Source organism: Equus caballus, chromosome 25 (genome assembly GCF_041296265.1).
Source record: "Equus caballus isolate H_3958 breed thoroughbred chromosome 25, TB-T2T, whole genome shotgun sequence".
NCBI classification, from domain to species: domain Eukaryota; kingdom Metazoa; phylum Chordata; class Mammalia; order Perissodactyla; family Equidae; genus Equus; species Equus caballus.
In genome coordinates this window covers 10,854,110-10,876,944 of record NC_091708.1, presented here as the reverse complement: position 1 = coordinate 10,876,944, position 22,835 = coordinate 10,854,110, and the positions used below count along the sequence as shown (strand labels likewise).

Below are 22,835 nucleotides of genomic sequence, written 5' to 3'. Positions count from 1 at the left end.
CAAGAGAGAAAGAGGTATATACGTATATGACAGAAGAAGAAATCTGAAAGGATCATCACCAATGTCAATCGTGTTTGTGGGATTATGGGGGATTGTTATTTTCTTTTTCTCTTTAATTCTGTATTTTCTAAATTTTATAATAATAAATGCATACTTTTGTGAAAAAAGAAGTTATTAAAATTATATTATGGCTTTAAGATAATTACATTGCTAAAAATAAATCAGAGAAGGAAATTTGAAAGTTCATTCTTTAACTTTGCTTATGATACATTAAAATTATTTAAATGATTTTTATTTAGCCAAGCAAAAAAAAAAAGTTGCACTAAAATAATGAGAGATAAGTAATTCTATAAAAATATTATGTAGAATTTCGGGTAAATTTCTTTCGTGGACAATTTCTTTTCAATCCAATATACAAAGCTATCAATTTTTTAATTCTAAAGGTTAGCAGATATGAAGTGCATCCATTCATTCATTCACTCAAGAGGTACTTACTGAGTTTTTACCATGTATAAATGCCTGTCCACAACTGTTTGGGAGATTAAAGTACATATTCCTTGTAATTGAGGTGCTTTTGGTCTACTTGGAAAGAGAACAAACATTCATAAATCCTCTAGACAACAAAGTTCTAAAAATTAGAATAGAGAAGAGGGCATTCTAGAAGATGCCTCTCGCGGGGCAGTAATTTCTAGAAGTGTTAGCCCATGAGCTGGGTGAGGACTCCGGTTAGCATCCATCACACAGCAACCCTTACTGAGGGCCCAAGTGTCCTTTCCTTGTCCTGACTTTTGTTTCATTCATCTTGGTCCTGAGTGGACTTCTAAGCCAAGTTTATTTTGGGAACTCCAGACCATGTTCATCTCCTGAAGGAATGAGGAAGGAGAGGTGTGGAGCTGGATAATAACACAGTCCAGATTAACTACTGATGGGTGATGGGTGTGGAAACACAGAGAAAAGGGCTGCTCTCAGCCTGTAGGCAAATAGCAGCCACCCCTTATCCTGTCCCTCGCAAACTGGGGTTGAACAGCACACCATTCTTCCAATCCTTACTTCTGAGGAGAGGATTATCAATGAGAACATTCACAAAGTCAAAAGCAGCAAGGTATGATGAACTGGGAGCCCAGCACTTTTTGGGACCTACCCAAGTTCCAGCTAGCTCTGCCTCTAACTAGCTTCTTTCTGGGCCTCAGTTTCTTCATCTGTCAAATGAAGGGATTAAACTGTTCAATATGCAAAGGTACATATTTCCTGTAAATTAGAAACCACAAGGTTCCTGTGATCATATGTTGGAATTATTCCCCAATCATGAGTCATCTGTCAATCTCTGACCTTGCAAAGACAAATTGCTTCCCAGTGAGGGAAATTAAAGCACTACCTTCTCTTACGGGTAGGCTGTAGACACTGCATGCTTGTGTGCAGCACTGTCTGGGAAGTCGAGGCAAAGGAAACGGCTCCTAAATCCTTCCTAGGATAGAAACAGACAGCAAGACAGGCTACGGCATCTGCTACCATTTCCTCTGGGATTAGACGAAATCATACAAATATCAATATTAAATTACGTGTGCATACTTTTTATTTTTGCCTTTCATGACTAATCACAGGGGATTCTCTGTTTTTAGCCTTTAGTGCAAGGTTATGAAGGAAGAACAGGAGAGATGAATGTAGAATTTCAGCATTTTCAAGCTGCAAGTGATTTTGAAGATTAGACCCAACCCCCTCATCATTCCAAAGAGGAAAAAAATAGGGATCCAAGGTGTGCAACAGTTCCCTCCAGTGTTAACTTTCTGAAGTAGGTTCTCTCAATTTGCCTCACCTACACCAACCATAACTGGACAATACCATCACCTACAAGCCAAAAGCAAACAAACAAGCAAGCAAATAAAAACCGCTAAAAAAAAGAGACAAAGAAAGTAGCCTACCCTCTTGTAGTGTTTCCCACATGACCACTAGAGGAGCCACGCAAGGGGGAGACAGTTCACCAGCATGAACGTTGACGGGGACAGCCCACCCTCCCAGACGGCCTCCAGGACCAACGCCTCACCCCAGACCCAGCCACACCTTATTTCCACCCACTGCTTTCCTGTCTCTCTACAGGTAGGCAGGTACCGGACCTTTCTCAGAGAATTGCTATGAGAATAACGTTGCCCTTAACAAACCAGCCATTTACAGCCACGTCATCCGTCAAGTAAACAGGTTTTTATATAACATCGGATGAATACAATTCAAATGTTAAAAATCTGTTCACCAAGAAACACGATTTTATGCTAATTTCTTCTCTCTTTGGCTCATGATGAATCCAGGTAAGTTACTCAAAAGTATCTCAGTAAAGAAAAAAAAATCGGTAGTTCCATATGAGAACTATTTATTTAAACTCAGTCTAAGTTACTGGAATCACATAAGAACTCATTCCTTGCCAATCCGTTTTGCCTCATTATTCAAATGGATGAGATATGCCTTATTGTTACATTCTTCCTACCATGGAAGAAACACACACACTGGCTGTTTTGGTGTCTGATCATATTTGATAATATTTTAACATCCATACACTTCAGACCAGAGCATCCTAGATGATACGATTAGAATTCGAATGCATAGACTGCTGGAACTGAAAGGGACTCTCAAGAGCATTTAATCATATCTCCTCCCCTTACAACTAAAGAAAAGGAGCTGCAGTGAAACCAACTTGTCCCTTGTCACATGGCTAGAGAGTGGGAGTGCCAGATCTAGAGGCCATGTCTCCAGTCTTCCTATCCAGGTTCTTTCCACGGCCCCGGCTTTCCAGCATCAGCGCAGGCTTTCTAAACATTCTGGAAGGACTGGATGGAGGCTATTCAAAGCCTGAATGGGCAGTGAGTTCCCTCTCTTGCCCCAGTGCGTTGCATTCTGTCAATCAGGAAGGAGGGCATCAATGCTTACAGTTGTCAGTTGCTCCCATATTAAATTACTGTCTTAATTTATCCAAAGTCCATTGTTGCTATGCAGTGAGCAGTCAAGAAGGAGCATTTTCGTTTTGAATTATGTGAGCAATTCAGTCATCTGGTTCATGTCTAAGAATGATTTATGGCTAAGTGGCATGCATAATTTGGGGCAGCAGCCTTCTGACATTGTTTCAATGAGTCCGTGACAGGAAATCTGGCTGCATTAAGCTCCTGCCTTCTCACTCCAAGGAAGCCCATGCACGCAGCCATTAAGTGTTAAAGACTAACAGGGAGCAGTAGCGTGCAGAGGAGAGTTCCCCTTGACATTGTAATTATCCGCAGGAGAACCTGCCCATCGCTCGCTTCCTGACTTTAAGCAGCACGCCTGGTTCTAAGCCTCCCTCTCATCTGTAAAACGTTGAACGGATCTAAACTCGATTAAAACATACTGTATAACTGAGCCAATATCATAATTTGTAAGAATGAGTTAACTCCAGAACTGAGAACACAGTAATAATATGGAAAATGTTGAAAACTCTGTGTCTGGGATCCCACAGATCTAAGTAGGGATAAAACCCTGCCCGGCATTTACTAGCTGTGTAATCTCGAGCAAGTCTCGTCACCTTCGAAACTTCGGAGATCTTTCGTCTATTTGTGTTAAGTTAACATGAAAAAGTTCAAACACGCTCAAAATAGAAAGAGTAGAATAATTAACTAAAATGATGTGCTAATCACCGGTTTAAGCAATTTTTAATATTTTGCTAATATCGTTTCATCTCTCTTCCTCGACACTTTTTTTTCCGGAGGTATTTTAAAGAACATTCGGGCAAGTTGTTTTACAGATCTCTGGGCTTTAGCTTTTCACCTAAGAAATGATGATCACATCTAATCCAGGGGGTAGAACTGTACCGAGTACTCAACCAACGCGAGCGCTCCCTGCCCACGACGGCGCCGCAGCGCGCCGCTCCGCCCGCGGCGGACGACCACTCCCCAGCGCGCCGCCCGGCTCCAGGCCGCGCTCAGCCCGCCACGCAGGACCGCCTTCGCCCCCTGCGGCCGCGCTCCCTCAGCCCCGCTCGGGCAGAACGAGGTTTGTCCCTCGCAGCCCCCCGTCGACGCGCGCGAAGACGAGGGGCGGGGACAGGAAATGGGGTTGGGCCGAGTTCCGGGCGCGAGGCGGCCCTGGCGAGAGCGGAGAGCGGCCGCTGCGAGCTGGGAGCGGGCTTCGAGATGTTCCGGATCGAGGGCCTCGCGCCGAAGCTGGACCCCGAGGAGATGAAACGGAAGATGCGCGAGGACGTGATCTCCTCCATACGGAACTTCCTCATCTACGTGGCGCTGCTGCGAGTCAGTGAGTGTCCGTCCAGGTGTGGCCGCGCGCCCCGCGTGACGCAGGCTCGGGGTCCCGGGCTGGGCCGAGCGGCCGCGGGGAGCAGGGCGGTGCGCGGCTTGGCGCTGCGGTCGGGTGGGGTGCCCACGGGCGCGGCTGATCACCCCGCCCTTGCCGTGAGGGCTAGAACGGAGACACCTTGAAGGGCATCCCCCAGAGCCGCTCCCGCGTTTCCCAGGCAGATTTACGGTGGAGAAATGGTGGCTCAAGGTCACTCGGCGACTCGGTGAATGATCTTGACCCGAAACCCAGAGCTCTCACTCAACTCAACAGTCTCCTTCCTTTAGTGCTGACCTCTGAAATCCAAAAGATTTTGCTTTTATTTGTACAGAGGGTGAAATACATAATTGCGTTTTGGGGGAGAGTCTGTAGGATTAGTGATAAGACCTGAGGTTGTATTTGATTTTCCCTTCGGTGGAAACTTACTTGCCTTACCTGGTCTTGACAGCAGGCCTTTGAGAGGCCGGCCGAAGAGTCTGCGTGTCCCTCTGCAGGTGAGAAGTCGACTTACAGAGGCGCTGGGCCGAGGCTTCAGAGTTACAGGACCCTGGGTGTGAGAGCTGGATGCAGCTTTCGAGATCCGCTCTCCAGTTTCGCTGATGAGAATCTCAGAAGTGATTTGTCCCCTCCCCTCTTTCCCAGTTCGATATTCTTTTCATTGCTCTTTGCTGTACATCGTTGGCACGTCTGGATGGAGGGGCAGGGATGATTCCAATAAATGTAGGCCCTACCGAGGCCGGCTTCTAGAAGGCTCACGTGGGGCCCGGGCCGTGTCTCCCTCACTCGGTGGCGCTGCACTGTCTGTGCTATTCCTCTGCTTCCCCAGGAGAGGGAGCTCTGGTGAACAGAGACGCCCAACCAGCCTGCCGCTTGAGCAGCTCTTTACAGCTCCCAGATTTACTTATTTCCTCCTCTTACCGTTTTTTCTTGACTTAGATCCCAGTAAAATATTTGCTTCTTCTCATTGACCCTTCTATTAGATATAGATTGCTTTTTAAGAAAACACAGAATACTGTTCCTTATTATCACTTTTTAAATTGAGGTATAATTGGCATATTAGTATACAATTCACCCATTGAAAGTGCACACTGCAGTGGGTCTTAGTGTAGTCAGAGTTGCACAGCCATCACCACAATCTATTTTTAGAACATTTTCTTTCCCTTTAAAAGAAACACTATACCCATTGGCCGTTATTCCACATTTTCCTCCTTCTCCAGCCCTTGGCAGTGTCTAATCCTTTTGCCTTTATGGATTTGCCTCTTAGGGATATTTAATACGCATGGAATTGTATAACATGTGACCTTTTGTGTCTGGCTTATTTCACTTAGCGTATGTTCAAGGTTCATCCATATTGTAGCATGTGTCATTATTTCCTTCCTTTTTATCGCTGAATAATATTCCATTGTGTGGATATACCACATTTTGTTTATCCATTCATTTGATGGATGGTCCTTTTTTTCTGATAAGATTTAGTAGGAAGGACTGGACGTGACTTGGTCAGCTTCCGACAGATCTCAATATCTTCAGTTTACTATTAACAAAATATTAATTTAGTATGGGTATTGAGAAAGGAGATCATTCTTGCAGCTTTTTTGGTCACAGCCCTTTTTGTTTCCTGATTTTTTATTGTAAAAATACATGTCACATAAAATTTACCATCTTAACTGTTTTTAAGTCTACGGTATAGTGGCATTAAATACATTCATAATATGCAGCCATCACCACCATGCATCTCCAGAACTCTCTTCATCTTGTAAAACTGACACTCCATTCCCCTCTCCTCCCAGCCCCTGGCAACCACCATTCTACTTTCTGTCTCTATGATTTTGATCACTCTAAATATCTCCTATAAGCGGAATCAGTATTTGTCTTTTTGTAACTGGCTTATTTCACTTCAGATAATGTCCTAAGATTCATCCACATTGTAGCATATGTCAGAAGTTCCTTTTTAAGGCTGAATGATACTCTGTTGTATACCTCAGTTTTGCTTATCCATCATTCATCTTTGGGCACTTGGGTTGCTTCTATGTTTGAGCTACTGTGGTTAATGCTGCTATGAACGTGGATGTACAAATTTTTTTTTTTTTATTTTGAGGAAGATTAGCCCTGAGCTGACATTTGCCGCCAGTCCTCTTCTTTTTGCTGAGGAAGACTGGCCCTGAGCTAACATCCATGCCCATCTTCCTCTACTTTATATGTGGGACGCCTACCACACTGTGGCTTGCCAAGCTGTGCCATGTCCGCACCCAGGATCTGAACTGGCGAACCCCTGGCCACTGAAGCAGAACGTGCGCACTTAACCGCTGCGCCACCCAGCCGGCCCCCAAATATCTCTATTTTTAATTTTTTGAGGAACCACCATACTGTGTTTCATAGCAGTTTTACCATTTTACATTCCCACCAACAGTATGCAAAGGTTCCAATTTCTCCCCATCCTTGCCAACAGTTTTTTTGATACTAGCCATCCTAATGGATGTGAGGTGGTATCTCATTGCACTTGTAATTTGCATTGTTCTAATGATTAATGATGTTGAGCATCTTTTTCTATGCTTAGTTTGGCCACAGCACTTTTACATACAATAATAATATCACTTCTTTAGACCCCTATGACAACACTTCCTACTTTTCTAGAAATTTCCATCTACACCATCCTAATGGACCCTTACAACTACTCAAGTTGAACTGTATCGTACAATACATAGCTAGTCAGTGGGAGATCAAAATGTGTGTCCAGCTCTTCTGGTTCCCTAGTTCAGTGTTGTTTTCCCCCAACCTCTGCCTTCTTTCAAATGTGTTTTTAAAGGTGAAAAATGCCAATTTGTTTTTTCTAGAGTTTTGTTCCTTTGACAGTTAAATCACCAAAGTAAAGGACTGTCATTTGAAAGAGCATTGGGTTTACTCTTTATGGCCTTGGGAGGTAGAACTACCCGAAGACAAGATTTTATATAGTGTAAGAATGAACTTTATAATAATCATAGCCACCTGATGCTGGAATGGGCCACCTTGAAAGCGTGAGTCCCTTTTGCTGAGTTGTGCCGGCAGATGCTTGGCCACCGCGTGGCGTTGTTTTAAAAAATGTGTTGAACTAAACCTGTAAGGTTTACCCCCTAATCTTATAATTCCGTATTGTAACTTGTGGGCTCCTCGATCTGAAAACAAATTCTGGGTTGGTTTATTTTTCTTTCAGCTCCTTTTATCTTAAAGAAATTGGACAGCATATGAAGATTGGACATCACAGGTGAATGCATGAGATGAAGAATCTGGTTACAGTTTCTACTCCTGTCTGCAAAAGAACAGCCCAGAAAGATGTAAGAGACTCTGATTGAATGGACATACAAGTTCTACTTGTTTGATTCAACAGCTTTGGCTCTAGTAACTGACCTTCGTAGCTGAAATATAAAACTGGGAAGTTGAAAACATTTTGTGGCCATAGTATGCCCTTATGCCTGTGATATTCAGCTTCCATAAATGTTGGTGTAATTGTAAATAATGTCAAACTCCATTTTCTAGCAAGTCTTAATTATAAGGGAATTATGTCTGCAATGGCACTGTCTTGTCAGTCATTTCTGTTTGCCTTTTTACTTCTGTCTGCAGTGTATTTGTTGAACAGTATATATTGTTCAGATTAGTCAGGTTTTATGGAATCCAGCACACAACCACAGTGACATTTAAGGACAAGACCAATAGTCTATATTTTTAATAAACATATCAATTAAGAAAAATTGGGTTTTTATTTTTCTTAACCCATCTTTTGCTGCAAACCAGTAATCACTAGTGAGACTACTATGATAGTCTGATTGTTACAAACTGCATTAAATTGAATTCCTCTTGTTTTGGTCTGGAGAATTTGCTAATCCTGATAAAGCGACATTGTTTTATTTTTAAGCAGTCTTTGTGAAAGGCAACGTTACTCTTGGTGCTGAGGATATGTAATGCGGTCAAAGGGGAAATGCTGTGTTTTTAAGTGAGATGGTTCTCCCAGTTTGTTGGGGAATGGGGATGGTCCTTAACCTTCCCAGAGGCAACTACCTTCACCTCCTATTAGCTAATTATATTGATATTCACCTTCATGTCTCTTAAATAACATGATTGCATTGTTACTTTATGATTTTTCTGTTTAGACATTGCCTACTGAATTCTCCATGCATGTAAGGATTTAGATCGCTTTCCTTGCCTCCATCACTCACACCTCTCTTCTCACAGTGTACTTATTAGCATGATTTTGATTAGATCAATTTCATTAGGGCTCCAATTGCTGTTTGTGTTTTCTTTTCCTGTACACCCTTTATTTTTCCTAGGCTTAGTTTTCTATGAACTTACCGCTAAATTAACTAAACTTTTTATCTAAATTGCTTACAATGTTCGGTTTCATCAGATAGACAATTTCACCTTGCTGAGTAATTCTTTCTGGAGCTTTCTGACCTCCCCCAGTCTGGGCTTATAATCTTCTGTGCCTGGTGTATGACCGTATTCTGGGATCTCCCTTCACCATAATCCTGGGGATTCCTTTTCTTCTTCTCCCATGTTGGATCTCTTGTTTTCCGTATCTGGTGTCCAGTATGCATTTGTTCACTGAACCTCTATATTGAGTACAATACCCCTGCCAGTAACTGCCTAGCACCCTACAATCCAGAGAATCCTCTATTTTGTCCTTTTCAGGAAATAAACTAATTTGGGAGGGAGGCTGCTTAGCTATGTAGAGATGAAGGGAGTATCTGACTACTTAAACCTTCAACCGATTCTTATTTTATGCCTCCCCCTTCACCTCCTGCTTCCAGAGGTCTGTGAAGCCACCAGTTCCTGAGGCTTTAGGGATTCTAGGCTGTAAATTTGGTGGTGGTTTCGCTTTTCCTACTGTTGACTCAGGATTCAGTTTTCTTGGGTCTACCATGTTATTTACTACTTGTCCACCTGTTTTTCAACTTCTAACTTCTTGTTGTTGTCTCCCCATTTTCTATCCTTTTACGTTTATACCTTAAAACAAACAGAACTCTTTGCTGTCATTTATCGGCAGTTCAGGAGGGAATGGAAGTAGATGCATGTGCTCAGTCCACCATGTTTACCCAGACAGCATGGATGTTCAACCTGTGATGCTGTGTTTCATGTTGGTAATGTACATCCATTCCTGTCTTAAGGAGGTGCAGTATATAGCACCATGGTCATGAACACGGGCTCTAAAAACAGGCAGACCTGATTTTGAGTCCTGGATCCAATAATTATGAGATGGATGACTTTTAGCACCTCAACCTCTAAATCTCATTTTCTTCACCTGTAAAATGAACATAATAGAAACATCTTCAAAGTGTTCAAAGCATCCTTACTTCAAAGAGTGAAGTAAGAAAATGCAAGTAAAGCAGTTAGCACGGTGCCTAACATTTGGTAAAGGCGGTTAGTCTTTGGTATAAGGTGTTCAGAAGTGATTCATGCTGGCATTCACTGCATTAATTGGTTTCGTTCATATTTCCAGATAGCATGCTTATCCTCTAATTGTATACAGACTTCACAATTACCAAACACTGGAATTCATTATTTAAAAACAGCCTTGATGAATCAGTATTAATGCCATTTCACAGAAGGCGAGTTTGAGACGCTGGAAGTTTCAGTGGCTAATAAGTAGCAGCTGGCCAAGGCTTAGGGACTTTTAATGTTTATTGTACCCTATCCTTAAGTACTTTTCTTGGGGGGGAAGATGTGTGATGATTACCCTGGATTCCAGTGTATTCCAGTGAATGTTGAGACTAGAATAAGAGAAAGAGTGATGGTGCAGTTTTTATGGCTGACTTTTTAAAGCTCAGGCCAGAAACTCCACTGGGTGGGAGTCTAATACTTGTAATAAAAGTTCTGAAATAGTACATTTAAAAACAGTTGGTGAGATAGATAGATAGATAGATAGATATGGTTGAATATGTAATGTAAATAGTAAAGAACCATAGCAAATTTGCGTTTTGTAAATTCTTGAAATGGATCTTAGAAAGAGATAGGGATAATTGAGAGAAAATGTTGCTTCTCCACAAACAGGTTGCTTAGAGGGATACGAACTAAGGAGTTTTGCTTAGTGCTCTTCTTGATACCAGCGCTCTTCGTTTTTGAACTGCTGTATAATTGCTCTGTGTAGTTCTTCTGTGAGGTCAGTTAGCATTTCAATTACAGTGTGTTCCACAGATGTCAGGTGGGCACACTTGGGCCTAGCTTTGGAATGAAGAATAAGTGCAGGAGTCTGAACTTCTTTTTCTCTTCCCCCTCTTTCCCTTGAGCTAAGCATATCTTTCACCTATAAAATTCAGGCACCAGAGGCTGTTATAGACAGCGTACAAAGGAAATCAGCTAGACATTTTTACTCTCTTTTGCTACAGTTTGACCACTTGATAAGTTCTGCATGTAGCTGAGGTCATCAAAGAAGCCACTAAAGCAAGAGTTGGCAGACTTCCTGTTGCAGGTCAGATGGTAGATACTTTAGGCTTTGGGGGGCTCTGTGGTCTCTGTCAGCTCCACGTTGCAGTGTGAAAGCAGCCATAGGCAGTATGTAAATGAATGGGCGTGGCTGCGTTCCAATAAAACTATGTATAGAGGGAGGCGTCAGGCTGGATTTGACCTGCAGGTCACCTGCACCTAAAGTGAAGGGCAGAATTTGGCAAAATGGGAAATAGCCACCAAATCACAGAACTGTTTCATTACTTTAAAGGTGAGAGGGGTTTGTTCTATTGCAAGCCAAATATCTCAAGGACCTAACCTTGCTGAAGGTTCAGATTGAGCTTCCCTGAAGAAATGACATTTAAAGAGACCTGAAGGATTCACTGGGGTTATCAAGGGAAAAAAGGTAGAGAAGGGAAGGTCGGGCAGGGATCATATTGAGCAGGGTAGGGAGTTGAGAGTTGCCTACTTAAACAGCCCTAGGTGCAGTATGGGCACTAGATTTGAAGGGGGAGATGAAGGAGTGAATGAACAGACCAGTGTTGACTCAGATAACTGTGGTATAAGGCAAAGGAAGGATTCAAGGAAGACTTGAGGTGCGGAGGTTATCTGGGTGGACCCAGTGTAATCACAGAGATCCTTGTAAGAGGGAGAAAGAAGGTTCAGAGTCAGAGAAGACATTACACAGAAGCAGAGGCCACAAACAGGGAAGGTGGGCAGCCTCTATGTTCCAAAAGCTAGAAGAGGTGAGGCCCAGATTGTCCCCTAGACTCTCCAGAAGGAACACAGGTCTGTTGACACCTTGATTCTAGCCCCTTAAGACCCATTTTGAACTTCTGACCTCCATGACTGTAAGATAATAAATTTGTGTTGTTTTAAGCCACTAAGCTTGTAGTAATGTGTTACAGCAGCAAAAGGAAACAAATATATTTATAGCACTCCTTCCGCCTCTTTGTTTTACTGTGGCCCCATCCTCTTCACATCTAAAGTAAATCCCTTACCTGTTCTGCCGTCTTGTTCAAATTTTATTCACTGATTACATAATCGTTCTTGAAATACTTTCTGGGGGCCGGCCCCGTGGCTGAGTGGTTAAGTTCATGCGCTCTGCTGTGGCGGCCCAGGGTTTCACCGGTTCAAATCCTGGGCACGGACATGGTGCCACTCATCAGGCCATGCTGAGGTGGCATCCCACATGCCACAACTACAAGGACCTGCAACTAAGATATACAACTATGTACCAGGGAGATTTGGGAAGATAAAGCAGGGCAAAAGAAAAATACTTTCTGATCCTAGATTATCTTCTCTGTATACTTTCTCTCAGCCATGATCATAGTTTAATTACCCTCTATCTAAAGGAAACTCCCAATGTTACTTCAAGTTGAAATGTTGGCCATATCTGGATATCCACATGCCTGCTCAACATATCCATCTCAGATCTTTTCAGCTTAGCAGGTCTAGAACTGGGCCCATCATCTTCCCCCTGGAACCTGTTCCTTAATTCAGTAGATGGCACCATCAGCACAGCTGCTTAAGCCAGAAGTCAGGGCGTTTTCCTTGAATCTTTAATGTAATCACATCTCCAAAGTCCCTTTTTCCAAATGAGGTATGTATTCACAGGTTCGGAGATGAGGACCTGGACATTCTGGGGTGGGGTTGGCGTATTATTTTGCCTACCACATGTGATAAAGGTTTAGATTTGGTGGGGAAAGTTGAAAAGAGTTCCCTTCTGCCCAAATCTGTTTTCTCTGGAGGTCATTTGCTGACCTCAGCCTTCCTTAGTCACTCAACCCCACAGTCATAACCTAGATTTGATTTCAAGCATGCTTTTCTCCAGTACTAATAATCTGGCCCCCCCAGCCCTGTAATCTATTCACCCCCCACCTAGTGCTCGCTTCCTTCACATCTCAGCTTAGATTCCACTAGCCATCGCTGTGGTGATTCTTGTGTATACCTTCCACTCTCTTCCCTCCCTCTAGCTTCATTGTGCTTCCCTGGCAAATCCTAACCCTGGTTAATCCGTCTCTGCCTGCTCTGTGCCTGCCCTGTGCAGCTGAAGGTGGCTGGAAGAAAACAGACATGCTGACAGGCTCCACTTGGAAAATGACGGCAGTCAACCTCCATTGGTCCTGCAGGACCACTACATTTCCTTAGGTCAATCTTCTCTACTAAACGCACAGCTCATACCTTCTCAGACCTCTAGTATCTCCTCTCGTCTTCAAGCTCAGCTGATGACATTGCTTCTGTTTTCCCTAAAAAAAGAAAGCTTCCATAAACTTACCCATGATACCTACCCACCCCCCAGCATTTGTAGCCTCCCTCCTGTTAGGAATGTCTGTGTTCCTGTTTAAGGCCAATCATATCCTACATGCACTCAGTCCCACCCCCTATTAACTACCCAAGGATCTTGCTCCAGCAAGTCTCTGTCTGTCATCAGATTTTCTTTCTTTACTGGATTATTCCCAGTAGCATACAAAAGGGCTGTGGTTTCTTCTGTCTTAAAAAGAATTTTTTTAAAAAGCTCTGTTGCCTGTCTGTTCCCTGGAGAGGATTCTGGGAGTTTTGTGCAGGAGTTTTTGGGGGGAGTGTTTTTGGGAAAAACACTAGAGAGCAAGTGAAACAATTCTGGGCATGGGGAGAAGTTGAACTGTGATGCATTTGCAACTAGCATGACCAGCAATCCAGGACTGTGCCAGTCTTAGCACTGAAACTCCTGTGTCCCAGAAACCCTCTCAGTCCTGTGGGAATCGGCGTGGTTGGTCACCTTAGTTGCAACAGCAGTTTTTTTTTTTTTTTTTTTTTAAGATTGGCACCTGAGCTAACAACGTGCCAATCTTCTTTTTTTTTTTTTGCTTTTTCTCCCCAAATCTCCCCAGTACATAGTTGTATACTTTTAGTTGTGGTTCCTTCTAGTTGTGAGCAACAGCAGCTTTAATCAATCCCACAGGTATCTGTGACTCTCAGACAGCCCTTCAGAGAAATCCTGAGTCAAGGCAAGAGGGCAGGGCCTTTGGACTCCTGCATCGACTCGTCACTGGCTGTGGGCTGCTGGGTGGGTGGGTAACTTTGTTGGAGGCAGCTTCCTTCAGCTGAGGGCAATTCCTGAGAGGAATGCAGCTGTGAGCTGCCAGCAGCCAACGCCCCTAGCTGCTGGGGAATGAGCGCCAATTACCTTGATCCTAAAGTTGGGATCTGAGGGGTTCACCACAACATCCACCACGGTCCTCTTGAATCCTCACCCCTGTCCATCTAACATCTCATTTCTCTGCTCTCTTTTACAATTAAATGCCTCGATAAGGTTGTCTGTATTTTCATTTCCTTTTTTCCGTTCTCTCCAGAACCCACTCCACTTAGACTTGCATCCCCATCGATCTTCTGAAACTGCTCTTGTCAAGGTTAACACTGACCCATCTTACCCTATCAGCAGCATTTAACCCACGACCTCGCTACTGTAACCACCCTGTGGGCCTTCCATAAGACTAATCTACTAATTTCCACCCTTCTTCAGATTCTTTTGCTGGTTCCTCTTCATCTCTAACCTCTGACACTTGCAGTGCCCCAGGCTTCAGTCCTCAGACCTTTTCTCTTGATTTACGGTGTAGATTCTACAGTGACTCCTTTGGTGATCTCTTCTGGTCTCTTGGCTTTAAATTCCATTTATGGGCTGAGAATGCCCAGATTTACATCTCTAGCCTACACCTCCCTTCTTGATTCCAGACTTGTCCAAAAACAAACTCCCAATCTTCCCACTTTCATGAAAACTCCTCTCTCAGTCTCAGGAGGTGATAAGTCCGTCTTTCTAGTTTTGTAGACTAAAAGCCTGAGTGTCATCCTTGACTTTCACATTCCAGTCCTTCAAGAAACCCTGTTGGCCCTGCTTCTGAATTATAATCAAAATCTGACCTCTTCTCACCAACTTCATTACCACCCCCCTGATCCAATCCACCATCATCTCTCTTCTGAATTATTGCAACAGCCTCCTAACTAGAGTCCCTGCTTCCACCCTTCCCCCTCTACAGTCAGTTCTCAACACAGCAATCAGAAGGGTCCTCTTAAAATTTAAGCCAGAACATGTCACTCCTGCTCAGAATCCTTCAATGGTTTTTTGTTTCATTCAGAGTAAAAGCCAGAGTCCTTCTGGTTGCCCACAAGGTTCTGTACAGTCTGGTCCTCATTACTTCTCTAACCTCATCTTTTATGACTCCCCTCCCTCACTGCACTCTAACCACACTGGCCTCCTTGCTTCCTCAAACAAACTAGACATGGCTACTGCCTCAGGGCCTTTGCACTGGCTGTTTCCTCTGCCTGGAATACTCTTAGATTTTCAGGTGCCTCACTCCCTCTCCTTCAGGTCTCTGCTTAAATGGCATTTTTTCAATGAGGCCTTTCCTTTCTCTTTTATAGGTTATAGGATGTTTCAGTTTGTGAAAATCCAACAATTTGTACACTTAGAGTATGTGCAGTCTTCTATAGTTAATACGGTCATGTGCCACATAACGACGTTTCAGTCAACAACAGATCGCATATACGACGGTGGTCCCATAGGATTAGTAGCATATAGCCTAGGTGTGTAGTAGGCTCTACCACCTAGGTTTGTCTAAGTACACTCTGATGTTCACACAACAACGAAATCGCCTAACGACGCGTTTCTCAGAACACGTCACCGTTGTTAAGCGATGTGACTACATTTGAATATGTATGTTTTTTTAAATTAGAACCTCCCCAGCACTCCATACCCATTTATTTGTCTTCCTGGCACTTATTTAATATATTTTTCTTTATATATTTTGATAATTGTCTGTCTCTCTTCATTATGTTTGATGAGGGCAGGGATTTTGTTACGTTCAGTACCTAGAAGAATGCCTGGCACCTAGTGGGCACTCAGTATTCATTGAATAATAGAGTGGAGAAGTTTTTAACTGGTTGTGGGAAGTGTGAGAGTGAGCTAACTAGGAAAAGGGAAGACTGTCAGATCATACTGGTACCCCAGTTAAGACAGGCGGTCGTGAAGTGGCGGTGCCTGCAGGCGCTGCTTCTCCAGTGCTGCTCTGCCGCCCAGCGGCGGGCTCGAGGAAGGTGCAGAATTGGATTCTTCCAGGGGTGCGCTTGCCACCTGGATAAGGTGAAATGACAGGGTCAGGGGGTGAGTGAAATACGGCACAAGGCATCTAAACTGGAGAATGCAAAGGCCGAGGGCGCTGATGGGCAGGAAGAAAACAGAGGGGTCAGTCCTGCTGGGGGCGACTGCAGGAGAGGGAGCAGCAGAGCAGTAGCCCTGCAGACCTGATGATAGGCCCCAGATACCTTTCTTCACTTTCAACGGACAGGAAAGTTCCTGTCCTGGAAAACAGAATCCATTCTTTTTGTTTTGTTTTCAGAAGAGAGAAATACCACCAGCTTGTGCCCTTTTGGGCTGTCACCCCAAGAGATGGTATATTAGAGTTGTTGTTTCAGAGCTAAGCACGTATGGGGTAGTCTGACAAGGCCCACATCTGACCTACCATCACAACTTTACTCTCCCCCCGTTTATATGTTCATTTAGGAGGAAAGAAAATCACTGAGTACAGACATGTTCATGATCCTAAGATACTGTGGTTTTTATGGAATGGTGGAAGCATGACAGAGACTGCTGCTGGGTGTGATACAGCAACTGGAGCTTGTATGATGCTTTTCTTCCCAAATTCAGATTGCATTGCCTCTGATTATTTGAGCTGATGGGAGAGAAGCAATATAGGGATAATTTAAAATAATAAATATATTGCAGAAAAGTTTTTAGAAATGTGGTAGATAAGAAAACAAGGAAATGTAGGAAAATGATCAAATGAATTGCTCATCTTAACATTATTAGTAAAATTCAGGTTTTATATGTTTTGTTTACTTTTGAGTAAAATTTAATAAGCTTACTGTTGAATCTTTTTATCAACTAAAATTTTATAAATTTTCATAATAACCATTGTTTTCATTGGTCTCAAGCATATGAAACAAAAGGCAAAGAATCCTTACTGAACATAAAGGTGTAAGTCAAACCTATTAAATGTAAAAAACTTATTCCTTATTCTTAATAAACTACTGTTATTAGCATACTGAAACTATGCTGTTAAAGAAGTTGAAGAGAAAGGCTTTTTTTAATATCTTTCTTTTTCCTCTTTAACCCTCACTTTCGTTGGCAAGCACTCTGCTGTTGAGAGGTTGTTCATCACCATAAAAAAGGAATTCATATTTCTTACTCTCTTGTTCCCTAGTAAAAGGTGCTTATTTCTTCCTGGTTTGACAGAAAGCATATACTGTCTTTTTTCAGCCTGTTTTCTTTCTTACACATATTGAAGTTAGATCACTGTCAATCATTTCATCTTTCCTGAGTTTAGAGAACAGCAGAGGGAGAACTGGAGGAAACCTGGAAACTCTGCGCTCAATAATACCGACTCAAAGTATCACTTATTTCCTTCTTCCCAATTCTGTTTGTAAATAAGGTGGTAAAATAGTATATTTTTAATATACTATTTTATATATTATATTTATACTATATAAATGTGTCTTCATGTTTATGAGTAACTGATTTTCTGTTCATGTATAATTTTAAGACTAAATGGACGCTAGGTGTCACATACCTGGGAATCAAAAGAATGCTTGCTAGGATACCTCCTAGTGGTGGGCTCCGTGCCAGAGGAGAGAATCAAGTATAATAGGGACTAGAACACCGGTAATATGTTGCATAAGACAGTGCCAGGCATCGGGGCAGAGGTGCTTTCCAAAACAAGCTGCACAGCAGGTCACACGGGAAGCTTTTAAACAGAAGACCTCCTGAATCAGGACTCCTGTGGGTGGCGCCCAGGAGTCTATCTTAAAAAAGCATCCAGGTGATTTTAATTGGCCCAGGTTCTGCTTTGGGTAACCAGTAAATGAATTTATCTTAAGGCCTCTTCTGATTCCGAAATTCTGGACTGGTCGAGGAATGAGAGTCAAATAAAACTAAAAATGAAAGCAATTTTAGGTTGCATTAGTAAAATTATAACATTAAGGTCTCCAGATCTGACAGATAACTTGAAGAGTAGCCAACCCGCCAGGCTGGAGTTTGGTAGAGTACTAAAGGGGTCTGCGAACCACGCTGCTGGAGAACGATGGGGAGAATTTCAGGTGTGTAGCTTCAAGAGGACCTTTAGCAGGAGTCTGAGAGCTGCTTTTAAAATCTAAAAGGATTGTCGTGTCAGAGAAAGAGTAATTGTCCCAGAAGACAGAATAGGATAAAGGTTTGGAAGCTAAGATGGAAGATTCCTTCTTGAACTCACTGACAACTGCTGTGACCACACTGGGCTGGTCATGGAAGGGGCCCTTCTTCACTGGAAATGTGCAAGAATCTAACAGGGATTGCCACTGTGGGAAAAAGATTTCTGTCATTGTCTTTCCCTGTTACTGAAAACTACTTGAATACAAGTACTATCTCCCACATTTTTCTGTCTCATCTACTATCTTCACAAAGAAGGGGCTGAATAAATGACTGCTGAACTGAAGGTGGGAAATACTAGCTTCCTGACACTACCTGTTGTCCAGGCCTCAGAAGAAATTTCCAGTCTATTTGGTGGCAGTGCTCACATTCACAAATATTTATTCGGTGACTCGAGAGGACCAGGCACTGTGGTAGGTGAGGGATACGGAAGAGAATTCAGTCATGGTACCTATCCTTAAGAGCTTACCGCCTAGCAGGGAAGTCGGACATTACCTAGTTTCATCACTCATTACTTCATACTATCATGTAAACTGCTTGCGAACACAGAATAGGGGGCCCTGACCTGTTGGGTTGGGGAGGCAGCCAGGACGGCTCCCGTGGGAAGTGATACATCAAGTAAGATTTGGACGAATAGGAATTGGCCAGATAAAAGAGTGAGGAGCCTTTGAAAAGGGTTAAAATACGTGTTTAAGGAAGAAAGAAGGCCAGTGTGTCTGAAGTGTGGTGAGCACGGGGGAGCAGAAAACCTTTAGCAGTTTCCCTTCAGAAAGTCCTCTTACTGTATTTTCATACGTTAGTCCCAAGAGATTCTACTCTGGCATCTCTTGGCCAGTGTATATACTGCAATTCCAGGAACAACCTTCAGTAACCTATTTTTCTGAAGGCTACGAGAATAAACTGGAAATAAAGCCCCAGGTCTTTTCCCTACTCTGTATTATGGGCCCCTCACAGGAGATGGTGACCAGTCATTACTTACATGCTCCTGGAGTACGCACTCAGTCTGACAGAGAGGTGTACGTGGTGCCATTTGCCTGCTTTTGTACAAGTTCACAAAAACTTACAGAAATCACTTATATTAAAGTTGAATAGACTTGCTACTGAGATGTAAAAACATTACAAAATCACTTATTCACTTTGTCTTTTAAACAACAATAGCCAATGAAATATTTTCAGAGTTAGGAAACATTCTTAAACTGTTTCCTTCATAAATAAAGCACAGCTGGCTTTAGTCCAATAAGCATTCTACCAAGGCGAAAGATCTGCTTTAAGCATGTCTGCTAATTTTCATCTTTTTCTCAAATTAGTAATACTATTTCATTTTCCGCTTATGTCTATAAAGGACAGAAATGCAAAAAAATTTTAATATTACATAAACAGCTGTACAGACGATACTGCATTTGAAACTGAATGTTCCACTGGCAGCTGCCTCACCGTGCAGTTGCTTGAAATATTAATCAGCCGACATTGAAAGTATAAATTCGGTGAACAAAGGATGATCTAGAGACATCAACATGTGTTGTAAAAAATGTGAGTTGGAGAGTAGAGGTCCATCTGTTAGGCAGAAGCACTAGAATTAGTAGTCCAAAGTTCTGGGTTACAGCTTCAGCTCTGCTATTGTGTGACTATATGAGTCATGTTTTACTTGCAAACACCAGAATCCAGTCTTGGTAGATTTAAGGAGAAAAGTGATTTATTTAGAGGATTATAGGTAGGTTAGCATCACCAGGAGGCTTGGAGAAATTGGGCTTGGAGACTAGGCAACTCGAATATCACCCTTTGTCGTCTAGTCACTCCACACAACCCAGTGCAGTGAGGACACCATCTCTCCTGAGGATTAGAGGCCACCACTTGGTTACCAAGGCCACAGGGGCAGAAGTTGACTATCATGGCAGCCAGGGTTACTCGAAGAACTTGCTGTGTTTGTCATGGTCACCAAAGAGAATAATTCCAGGACTCCACTTTGCCGTGTCTCTGGCTCCCAATTCAAAATCCAGAGACTACTTAATTTGTAGTGTCAGGGTCACATGGAGAAGCAGAGAAAATATCCGGATTTCAGCTTTTATAGTGAGAGGCAGGCTCTGATTACCAACAAGCTCATAAGATGAGGAATTCCCAAATGTAGGAAGGGAGTTCAGATCCCAGGCAGCCAAAAAGGATGACGGATGTCTATTATGTTGACCCTGGACAGACTGCTCAGAGCCTCACTTTTCTATAAAGCCAGGTAAGTAAAGTTGACATGGCTGAGGAGATTTTGTTTGTTTATTCATTTCACAGTAAATACCAGCTATGTGCCAGGATGCAAAGATGAGCAAGTCTGCTCTCCAATAGAGGAGAAGAATCAATCAACAACAGACAGCAAGTAGTAGGATAGAGGCATGCACAGGAGAGATGGGGGCGGGAAGAAGAGAGGGCTCAACTGTGCCTTACAAATGATGTTCTTATATTTAAGTACGTATATATAAAATCAAATTTTCATGCGCCACTAATGGGAAAGACAGCATGCCCTTGTAGAAAACTGTTGTGGCACTCCTTTGAAAGGCTTGGCTGTTTTAGAGAAACGCCAAAACAAACAATAATGTTGGCTGGCACAAATCCAGAAACTCGGCTTCTGATTGCTTATTGACAGACATGCCAGTTTCATACAATGGAACACTTTTCAAAGGATCAAACATGTCATAGTTTTGCCAGTCATTAATAATAAATCATTGAGTTCGTTATAGTGTGACACCCCCCCCTGCCCTGTTCTGATATGACCTGACCTAAGTCAGAGTGGTGTTTCTACTATGTCTGGCTACTGTGTACAGCTTTATACCTTTGCTTAAAATAAATTGTTGGTTTTAGCCTTTGGGGGATTTTTTTCCCATTTATAAAAGAGAGCAGCTGCATGGTAACTTGGGCCTCACCCAGAATCTAATAGTAAATTCATCATATGTTAACATGGAATCATTTTTATAGAATACATTCTGTAGAACCAGGGCCTGACAGAGGTCAGCTATTACAAACGTCAATCTGCTGCACTAATTTCTCTTTCACAGCATCCTCAAGTTAGATTTCTGTAGCTGACATTCTCTTCTAAAATCCACAGGTCTATATCCAACTGCCTTTTTGATCATTTGGATGACACAGGCCTCTTAAAGTCCAAAACTGAGTTCCTGATCTCCCCCCAACTCCAAATATGTTCCCCTTGCAAGAGTTACCATTTCAATAAAGAGCACCTCCTTAGGCCTACTCAGTAGGTTAAGCTAGAAGACTGGGAATCCCCCTAACTTCCCACATGAAGCCAAGTTTCTCTGCCTCAAAAGTGTATCTCAAATCCATCTCTCACCATCTTCATTACTGCAGTCCAAGTCTTAACCAATCTCCCTGCTTCCACCTCTTACTTTGGTCTACTCTGCACATAGTAGCTGGCATACTTTTTTTAAAAAAGATACCAAGTCTGGGGCTGGCCCCATGGCCGAGTGGTTAAGTTCTCGCGCTCCGCTGCAGGCGGCCCAGTGTTTCGTTGGTTCGAATCCTGGGCGCGGACATGGCACTGCTCGTCAGACCACACTGAGGCAGCGTCCCACATGCCACAACTAGAAGAACCCACAACGAAGAATACACAACTATGTACCGGGGGGCTTTGGGGAGAAAAAGGAAAAAATAAAATCTTTAAAAAAAAAAAAAAAAAAAAAAAAAAAAAAAGATACCAAGTCTGGGGCTGGCCCCGTGGCCGAGTGGTTAAGTTTGCGCGCTCCGCTGCAGGCGGCCCAGTGTTTCGTTAGTTCGAATCCTGGGCGCAGACATGGCACTGCTCATCAGACCACGCTGAGGCAGCGTCCCACATGCCACAACTAGAAGAACCCACAACGAAGAATACACAACTATGTACCGGGGGGCTTTGGGGAGAAAAAGGAAAAAATAAAATCTTTAAAAAAAAAAAAAAAAAAAACCAAGTCACCCACCTCCTCCACCCCTTCAATGGCGTCCTTTTACATGAAATTTGAAAACCCTTAAATTAAGGTTTTAAGGCCATTTAAAATGGCCTACTAAGTGTTGCATGGTCTGGCCCAACCTACCTCTCAAACTTCCATTACACTGTTCTCTCCTTAACATAAGAAGCTTCAGACAAGCTGGACGTCTTCCATTTACCCAAAGAGCAATCTCTGCCGGGCCCCACCCCACCCAAGGAGCTCACTCGGGCTTTCCCTGCCTTTTTTTCCATCTGGCTAACTCCTTACCTTCCTCTGAGAAGTTTTCCCTGACTACCCTCCCTTGCCCTCTACTTTTAAATCAGAGTTCCTTCAGTGCACTGGATATAATTTTAAGTAGATATTTATTTAAATAATATCTGACTAATGCGCACCTTCTCTACTCAAGAATTAACTTCAGGAGGACAGGAACCATTTCAGCTTTGTTGACTTCTGTGCCCCTAATAACAGCGACAGCAACAACCACAACTAACACATTTACTATGAGGCAGGCATTGTGCTAAACGCTATACATAGAATAATATGTACTCCCAGTATATTGTCTGGCCCATAGCCGGCGGTCAGTGTGTTGAATGAAGGAACGCAGCCCCGTATGTGCACATCTACAAGTTGCTCACCACCTCCTGGAACCGCGCGTTGCCCTGTTAACTGGTGATCGGAAGTCTTCATATGGACCCCAGCATGCCTGCCTGCAATGTCCGCCCACTGATTCGATTTCGGCGCTTCTGGGGCCACGCAGTACAAGGTCTCATCGTCCTTCCCCAAGCTCGACTTCACAACGTCGCCCTCCCAGCCCTCCCCGCGGACCCCCCGGCGCGCCCGTCCCACCCCGGGAGTCTGGGAGCCGGCTCGCCCCCTCGCCCTGCTCCCGGCATGCCCCGCCTCGCGCGTCACGTGCCGCCGCCCGCCCCGCCCCGCCTCGC

At 43.3% G+C, this 22,835-nt stretch overlaps 1 protein-coding gene and 2 long non-coding RNA genes across 3 annotated transcripts; 1 reads left to right on the top strand and 2 right to left on the bottom strand.

Moving 5' to 3' along the window:
* Positions 1-2,177: 2,177 nt before the first annotated feature.
* On the bottom strand, positions 2,178-5,096 carry LOC138920711 (uncharacterized). Its single transcript, XR_011432391.1, has 2 exons — positions 4,744-5,096; positions 2,178-4,604 (listed from the first exon to the last, which is right to left on the bottom strand). It is a non-coding gene; the product is annotated as an uncharacterized lncRNA (long non-coding RNA).
* Positions 3,839-7,851, top strand: TOMM5 (translocase of outer mitochondrial membrane 5). Its single transcript, XM_023629689.2, has 2 exons — positions 3,839-4,269; positions 7,496-7,851. The coding sequence occupies exons 1-2, from the start codon at positions 4,149-4,151 to the stop codon at positions 7,528-7,530; spliced, it is 156 nt and encodes a 51-aa protein (XP_023485457.1). The 5' UTR covers positions 3,839-4,148; the 3' UTR covers positions 7,531-7,851.
* A 150-nt stretch (positions 7,852-8,001) lies between these two features.
* On the bottom strand, positions 8,002-22,792 carry LOC111770682 (uncharacterized). The gene is made up of 4 exons (XR_011432390.1): positions 22,530-22,792; positions 15,702-15,829; positions 12,904-12,968; positions 8,002-11,936 (listed from the first exon to the last, which is right to left on the bottom strand). It is a non-coding gene; the product is annotated as an uncharacterized lncRNA (long non-coding RNA).
* Positions 22,793-22,835: the final 43 nt, after the last annotated feature.